Source organism: Oncorhynchus mykiss, chromosome 7 (assembly GCF_013265735.2).
Source record: "Oncorhynchus mykiss isolate Arlee chromosome 7, USDA_OmykA_1.1, whole genome shotgun sequence".
NCBI lineage: Eukaryota > Metazoa > Chordata > Actinopteri > Salmoniformes > Salmonidae > Oncorhynchus > Oncorhynchus mykiss.
This window is the reverse complement of record NC_048571.1, coordinates 5775858-5784726: the sequence shown is the minus strand read 5'-3', so window position 1 is coordinate 5784726 and position 8869 is coordinate 5775858. Positions and strand designations below refer to the sequence as shown.

Here is an 8869-nt window from a genome sequence, read left to right as displayed (position 1 = left end):
TGGTGACTGGTGACAAATTTAATGGGAGTTAGCCAATGCTCTGCACATTGGGAGGTGGTGGCAATAACTTCTCCGTAGCCTGCTGAATCTGAACCTCATCTAATGCCATCTCTAGCAGGAATGGCATCACCGGGGCACTGACTGAAGGCACCGGGGCAACGACTGAAGGAGTATTCATCACCTCCTCAGCCCAGTCCAGGTAGTTGGCTACGGCAGTGTAGACGCCATAGAAACCCTGTTTGGGGCAGCCCTTCCCCCAGCCCACCACGCCCATCAGGAAGTGGGTGGTCCCGTAGTAAGTGACCAGGGGGCTCCCGTCGTACCCCCTACAGGCCTCCTGGTTCCCCTTCATGTAGCCGGCACACAGCATGTTCTGGGTGAAGTTGAAGCCGCTCTTGAGGGTGCACTCAGAGTTGGGCAGGATGGGCACGGCTAGCCTGCGGAGGAAGCGTGAGGAGGGGGCTGGCGGGGTGCCAGGTTTGGGATCGTTGCCCCCGTTGGTGCGCTTCCCCCAGCCGCTAAGGGTGTGAAAGCGGACGGCCGCCAGCTCGCTCTTGGCGAAGTGTTGCTGAGGCAGGCAGATGGGTACAGCGTCAGGGCCCAGAGTTACACGCCCTCTCAGACGCAGCAGGGCGATGTCACTGTCACCTGTTGCTGGGTCGTACAGGTTGTAGGGTATGGCTCTGGCCACGGGGATCCTCTGCTCGCTGCCCTCTTCTACGTCAATGTTGTGTTCCCCTGGAAACAGTGTTGTTCATTAGGACAGTGTTTTGTTATGTGACATAGGGACACAAATAATGTTCTCACTATATGTTTCTAGATGCTCTATGAAAGGCACACAACCCACACCATAACCTACCTGCGACCACCATCAGGTCCTTGGTGTCTCTATCTACGACACAGTGGGCAGCAGTGATGACCCAGTCAGGATGAACTATGACCCCACCACACAGACTAGTGCCTTTATGCTCCAATAGGACCTGCAACCACCAGTCCCATCACAAAGACAAATTGGCCACTCATCCATCACATCTCATTGTACATAAACCAAAATAATACTGTGGAATTATATAATGCCTAATGGAAGAGGTGGTAATAGATACTAACCTAGTTAATATTACACCCTTTGACTTCAAGGATAGTGGTTGTATGGGATTGACTGTGGATTAGTTATTCTACCAACTATGCCACATAATGCCCTGTGTGGCTTAGTTGGTAGATCATGGTGCTTGCAATTCCAGCATGGTGGGTTTAATTCCCATGGGGGACAAGCACAAAAAATGCCCTCACTACTCTAAATCCCTCTGGATAAGTGTGTCTGCTAAATTACGAAAATGTAGAAGGGTAGTATTGGCCAATCAAATGTGAAAGAGGTGGATGGATCCATTGTGCTCTCCAGCCAGGCGTTGATGTGTTACCTGCCATGGACAGGCTCCTTTGGGACAGTGGTTCCCACCGACTAGTTTGACTCGTGCCTGGCTCATCGGAGCTTCCAAGCCTGGGATTTTACCACACGGATACTGAACTGATAATAGACAGACAGACGAGTTGTTGTTTCTAACTCTATTCATACATCAACAAATGCATGCTGGCTCCTTTTGGTTCTGTTAATATTACAGTCTGTTCGTAACAAACAGGGATTTCCCGTCTTAAACAAAACATCTGGGCTCATCTACTGTCCGTTACAGTTAGTACCTTGGGCAACACACTCTCTTCCGTCCTCTCCCAGGGCATAACCAGGAGCGCAGGAACACTTGCGTCTTGACCCAGAACTGTTACAGAAGTGCTCGCACTCCCCGTTAAGGGAGAGGCATTTCAGGGTGTCCTCAAACACTACAGTATGTTGGGAGAAAGGGGAAACGCAAGTAGGATGAGCAGAATGCGGTCAACATATAATATCAGCCCACTAGCAAATGTGGGCAACACTTCACATTAGGGTGCTCTTACTACTGCGGAATTACAATAAACTATTGGAATGAAACTATTGTGAAAACCGGTGTTGCTTAATCCTGGTCCTGGAAACCCAAAGGGGGTGCACATTTTGGTTTTTGCCCTAGCACTACACATCTGAGCACACATACTTTCTTATTTTTCTTAAAACTGCATTGTTGGTTAAGGGCTTGTCTGTAAGCATTTTACTGTAAGGTCTGTTGTATTCGGAGCATGTGACAAAAACATTAGATTTGATTCAACTAATCAACTCATTATCTAACATTTGATTAGTGGAATCAGGTGTGCAGTGCTAGGGCAAAACCAGAAATGTGCACCCCTTTGGGACCCCAGGACCAGGATTAAGAAACACTGGCGTAAACTATTGGTATAAAAATGGCAGTTAGGAATTCTCTTCCTACCTGTCTGACAGTATTTTCCTACATAGCCTCCCAGACACTGACATGTGTAAGAGTCATCCATGTAAACACAAGTTCCATTGTTTTTGCATGGGTTGACCAGGCAGGGATCCTGACCTTAGAGGGATCAATCAATAGGGTAAAGGATATGACATTTGCTATTTGACATGCTGGACATTTCTTGTGCAAATAAATTAGGAATGTGATAACATACATGGTAGTACCATATTGGATTGTATACAACAATATAATTAGCATTTTATGAAAATGAATGAAAGCACATTTGAAAGCAATACTCTATCATATATTTTAGGCTGGTTGGAATTTTTTGTGTACAGTCCACATAGAAAAATCTGATTTACCCGTGTATTTCAACCAAAACCTTTTCTGTGGAAACAAACCATACATAGTCAGTTTTAAGAGTTCTCTGGAATTCTCACATGTTCCTATGCATTGCTAAATATTTCATTCAAATAAAATAAAATAGTGCTTCAATCAAAGTAATAGCAAATATTTCAAGTGAAATTACTACAAAATTGCACCGTTTGGGCGTCGTCCTCGAAAACTTCCCGAGCCTCTTCATAGTTACAAATTTGCTCGACACACTCGCGCTCGATGTTGCCCGGAATAAACTCCTCCAAGTAGCCGCTGTTGGCGCGCCTTGCTCTGTCAAGCACCAGGTGAGCATCATCCTTCGACAAGAAGACTTAAACATCGAATGACAATACATAAAGGAAAGACAACAACTGACATTTTGCACCTCTCCATCTTTAAAAAAAAATATGACTTTATCATTTAACTAACTGTAACGCTAGATTCAAAATATATGTTTTCGAAACAAACTTACCAGCGGCAGAAATGACATTTGAAATGGCCCAAAGTGCACAATTTTTTTTCAGCAGCATCGTGGCTTACCTGAATCACCCAAAACTGAAGCGGTTTGAGGCAAACAATGCCAGCTCATATGACTCCCACTCACTCCAACAGCTCACTCCCACCCACTCCAAAAGCTCACTCCCACCCACTCCAACAGCTCACTCCCACTGCTCTGCAAACAGTTGCCACATCTGGGTGATGGTGGCCAGACCTGAACCAGAGGATTAGGCCTATGTCTTACACTACATGGACAAAAGAATGTGGACACACCTTCAAATGAGTGGATTCGGCTATTTCAGTCACACCAGTTGCTGACGTGTATACAATCGAGCACACAGCCATGCAATCTCCATAGACAAACAATGTCAGTAGAATGGCCCGTACTGAGCTCAGTGAGCTCAGTCAGTTCCTCAAATTTCTGCTCTGTTAGAGCTGGGCAACTGTAAGTGCTGTTATTGTGAAGTGTAAACTTCTAGGAATAAGAATGTCTCAGCCGGTAAGTGGTAGGCCACACAAGCTCACAGAACTGGACCGCCAAGTCCTTAGTGCTTAAACAAATTCTGTCCTCGGCTGCAACACTCACTACCGAGTTCCAAACTGCCTCTGGGAGCAGAATCAGCGCAATAACTGTTAGTCGAGAGCTTCATGAAATGGGTTTCCATGGCCGAGCAGATGCACAAAAGCCTAAGATCACCATGCACAATGCCAAGCGTCGGCTGGAGTGGTGTAAAGCTCGTCGCCATTGGACTCTGGAGCAGTGGAAATGCATTCTCTTGAGTGATGAATCACGCTTCACCATCTGGACGAATCTGGGTTTGGCAGATGCCAGGAAAACACTACCTGCCCCAATGCATAGTGCCAAATGTAAAGTTTGGTGGAGGAGGAATAATGTTCTGGGGTTCTTTTTCATGGTTCAGGCTAGGGCCCTTAGTTCCAGTGAAGGGAAATCTTAACGCTACAACATACAATGACATTCTAGAAAATTCTGTGCTTCCAACTTTGTGGCAACAGTTTTGGAATGAGATTTTCGACAAGCAGCTGTCCAAATACTTTTGGCCATGTATTGTATCTTAAATATGACATTTGATCCCTATATTTACCTGTTATAATACATTTTTCACTATCCTTTGTAATATCAGAATCGTTCACATATTTGATTTCATGATATGCATAATTGAATGTATGTAGCTCAAATCAAATCAAATGTATTGATAAAGCCCTTCTTACATCAGCTGATATCTCAAAGCGCTGTACAGAAACCCAGCGTAAAACCCCAAACAGCAAGCAATGCAGGTGTAGAAGCACGGTGGCTAGGAAAAACTCCCATGAAAGGCCAGAACCTAGGAAGAAACCTAGAGAGGAACCAGGCTATGAGGGGTGGTCAGTCCTCTTCTGGCTGTGCCGGGTGGAGATTTTAACAGAACATAGCCAACATGTTCAAATGTTCATAGATGACCAGCAGGGTCAAATAATAATAATCACAGTGGTTGTCGAGGGTGCAACAGGTCAGCACCTCAGGAGTAAATGTCAGTTGGCTTTTCATATCTGATCATTCAGAGTATCTCTACCGCTCCTGCTGTCTCTAGAGAGTTGAAAACAGCAAGTCTGGGACAGGTAGCATGTCCGGTGAACAGGTCAGGGTTCCATAGCCGCAGGCAGAACAGTTGAAACTGGAGCAGCAGTACGGCCAGGTGGACTGGGGACAGCAAGGAGTCATCAGGCCAGGTCATCCTGAGGCATAGTCGTAGGGCTCAGGTCCTCTGAGAGAAAGAGAGAAAGAGAGAGAGAATTAGAGAGAACATACTTAAATTCACACAAGGCACCTGATAAGACAGGAGGAATACTCCAGATATAACAGACTGGCCCTAGACCCGCGACACATAAACTACTGCAGCATAAATACTGGAGGCTGAGACAGGAGGGGTCGGGAGACACTGTGGCCCCATCCAACGATACCCCCGGACAGGGCCAAACAGGCAGGATATAAGCCCACCCACTTTGCAAAAACACAGCCCCCACACCACTAGAGGGATATCTTCAACCACCAATTTACCATCCTGAGACAAGGCCGAGTATAGCCCACAAAGATCTCCGCCACGGCACAACCCAAGGGGGGGTGCCAACCCAGACAGGAAGATCACATCAGTGACTCAACCCACTCAAGTGACGCACCCCTCCTAGGGACGGCATGGAAGAGCACTAGTAAGCCAGTGACTGTAATAGGGTTAGAGGCAGAGAATCCCAGTGGAGAGACAGGCAGAGACAGCTAGGGCCTATTTCTTGTTTGGAGGGTCCAGAGGTACCCCCAGTGTAAATAGACCCACTGATGCACAACAGGAGAAAGTAGCTAGGCTACAAAGGATTTAACCAACTTTATAGATTTGCTTGCTTGTTTCAATGCCTGTTCTAGTCCATGGGCCAGCAGAAAAAAAATCAACTTTTGGGTGGCAAAGGTTTGATGGTATTAAATTGTTCCCCACAAGCCCCTGATCAAATTGATATACGATAGCCTATCTCCTAAACAGTAGATTACTATGTTTTTCACACCTTTATATACACTGCTCAAAAAAATAAAGGGAACACTTAAACAACACAATGTAACTCCAAGTCAATCACACTTCTGTGAAATCAAACTGTCCACTTAGGAAGCAACACTGATTGACAATAAATGTCACATGCTGTTGTGCAAATGGAATAGACAACAGGTGGAAATTATAGGCATTTAGCAAGACACCCCCAATAAAGGAGTGGTTCTACAGGTGGTGACCACAGACCACTTCTCAGTACCTATGCTTCCTGGCTGATGTTTTGGTCACTTTTGAATGCTGGCGGTGCTTTCACTCTAGTGGTAGCATGAGACGGAGTCTACAACCCACACAAGTGGCTCAGGTAGTGCAGCTCATCCAGGATGGCACATCAATGCGAGCTGTGGCAAGAAGGTTTGCTGTGTCTCTCAGCGTAGTGTCCAGAGCATGGAGGCGCTACCAGGAGACAGGCCAGTACATCAGGAGACGTGGAGGAGGCCGTAGGAGGGCAACAACTCAGCAGCAGGACCGCTACCTCCGCCTTTGTGCAAGGAGGAGCAGGAGGAGCACTGCCAGAGCCCTGCAAAATGACCTCCAGCAGGCCACAAATGTGCATGTGTCTACTCAAACGGTCAGAAACAGACTCCTGGAGGGTGGTATGAGGGCCCGGCGTCCACAGGTGGGGGTTGTGCTTACAGCCCAACACCGTGCAGGACGTTTGGCATTTACCAGAGAACACCAAGATTGGCAAATTCGCCACGGGCGCCCTATGCTCTTCACAGATGAAAGCAGGTTCACACTGAGCACATGTGACAGACGTGACAGTCTGGAGACGCCGTGGAGAACGTTCTGCTGCCTGCAACATCCTCCAGCATGACCGGTTTGGCGGTGGGTCAGTCATGGTGTGGGGTGGCATTTCTTTGGGGTGGCCGCACAGCCCTCCATGTGCTCGCCAGAGGTAGCCTGACTGCCATTAAGTACCGAGATGAGATCCTCAAACCCCTTGTGAGACCATATGCTGGTGCGGTTGGCCCTGGGTTCCTCCTAATGCAAGACAATGCTAGACCTCATGTGGCTGGAGTGTGTCAGCAACTCCTGCAAGAGGAAGGCATTGATGCTATGGACTGGCCCGCCCATTTCCCAGACCTGAATCCAATTGAGCACATCTGGGACATCATGTCTCGCTCCATCCACCAACGCCACGTTGCACCACAGACTGTCCAGGAGTTGGCGGATGCTTTAGTCCAGGTCTGGGAGGAGATCCCTCAGGAGACCATCCGCCACCTCATCAGGAGCATGCCCAGGCGTTGTAGGGAGGTCATACAGGCACGCGGAGGCCACACACACTACTGAGCCTCATTTTGACTTGTTTTAAGGACATTACATCAAAGTTGGATCAGCCTCTAGTGTGGTTTTCCACTTTAATTTTGAGTGTGACTCCAAATCCAGACCTCCATGGGTTGATAAATTTGATTTCCATTGATAATTTTTGTGTGATTTTGTTGTCAGCACATTCAACTACCGTATGTATGGAAAAAAGTATTTAATAAGAATATTTCATTCATTCAGATCTAGGATGTGTTATTTTAGTGTTCCCTTTATTTTTTTGAGCAGTGTATCTTGTTGTATGGGAGTCTAAGCAATACAATGTTCACAGGCTGATAAAGGAATGTTGAGACAAGTTGGAATGTTCACATGCAACAATGGAACATTCTATTGTGGATCTCATCTTAAAAACTATAGGATTTGGTTAATGTTTGCCATCTGATCTAATTATTTACCCAGACTGACTCATGATTGAAAGTACAATGTTACAAATAGCCGAACTACATATTTGTTTTAGGGAAATCGGTCATACTGGGAAGTAATACCAGTCCAAGAGATCCATATCTGGTAGTATATTGGTTTTATCATTGCCATCTGCAATAGTCTGTTGTATAGCAATACTCAGCATGCTAAGATTAAAGGTGTGATCTGCTATTTGTTGAGTTGTCCCAGCAAGTTAACATGAATATTTAGGTAAACACAAATTATCTTATTATTCCAATGGTTTAGCCTGCTGTGTTGTGGTGCCTTAAACGGCAAATCTAAAGAAATGCGTATGACTCAGATAATATGCATTTCAGAGAAAATACCATGTAGATGAGCTACTGCTGAAGTATTTATTCATCAGCTATCAGAGAGGAAACTTTGGAAGTAAATGTACGTATTGGGAAGCAAACATTCTGTATGGCATCACGTCAAACATTCTGTATGGCATCACGTCAAACATTCTGTATGGCATCAGGTCAAACATTCTGTATGGCATCAGGTCAAACATTCTGTATGGCGTCAGGTCAAACATTCTGTATGGCGTCAGGTCAAACATTCTGTATGGCATCAGGTCAAACATTCTGTATGGCATCAGTCAAACATTCTGTATGGCATCAGTCAAACATTCTGTATGACATCAGGTCAAACATTCTGTATGGCATCAGGTCAAACATTCTGTATGGCATCAGTCAAACATTCTGTATGGCATCAGGTCAAACATTCTGTATGGCATCACGTCAAACATTCTGTATGGCGTCAGGTCAAACATTCTGTATGGCGTCAGGTCAAACATTCTGTATGGCATCAGGTCAAACATTCTGTATGGCATCAGGTCAAACATTCTGTATGGCATCAGGTCAAACATTCTGTATGGCATCAGGTCAAACATTCTGTATGGCATCAGGTCAAACATTCTGTATGGCATCAGGTCAAACATTCTGTATGGCATCAGGTCAAACATTCTGTATGGCATCAGGTCAAACATTCTGTATGGCATCAGGTCAAACATTCTGTATGGCATCAGCTCAAACATTCTGTATGACATCACGTCAAACATTCTGTATGACATCACGTCAAACATTCTGTATGGCATCAGTCAAACATTCTGTATGGCATCAGGTCAAACATTCTGTATGGCATCAGGTCAAACATTCTGTATGGCATCAGCTCAAACATTCTGTATGGAATCAGGTCAAACATTCTGTATGGCATCAGGTCAAACATTCTGTATGGCATCAGGTCAAACATTCTGTATGGCATCAGGTCAAACATTCTGTATGGCATCAGGTCAAACATTTTGTATGGCAT

General features: G+C 45.6%; 1 protein-coding gene across 1 annotated transcript; it reads right to left on the bottom strand.

Moving 5' to 3' along the window:
- LOC118965221 (coagulation factor VII-like) lies at window positions 1–3351 on the bottom strand. Its single transcript, XM_036982184.1, has 8 exons — window positions 3196–3351; window positions 2891–3054; window positions 2711–2735; window positions 2352–2465; window positions 1696–1833; window positions 1419–1525; window positions 860–980; window positions 1–738 (listed from the first exon to the last, which is right to left on the bottom strand). Exons 1-8 carry the CDS (start codon window positions 3251–3253, stop codon window positions 29–31), a joined length of 1437 nt encoding a protein of 478 aa, XP_036838079.1. The 5' UTR covers window positions 3254–3351; the 3' UTR covers window positions 1–28.
- Window positions 3352–8869: the final 5518 nt, after the last annotated feature.

Coding starts and splice junctions, on each gene's coding strand:
- LOC118965221 (XM_036982184.1), bottom strand. CDS start 3,253: ATGCTGCTGAAAAAAAATTGTGCACTTTGGGCCATTTCAAATGTCATT. Junction 1,834..2,351: donor AGGAAAATACTGTCAGACAG/GTAGGAAGAGAA, acceptor AACATACTGTAG/TGTTTGAGGACACCCTGAAA. Junction 739..859: donor GGACCTGATGGTGGTCGCAG/GTAGGTTATGGT, acceptor CACTGTTTCCAG/GGGAACACAACATTGACGTA.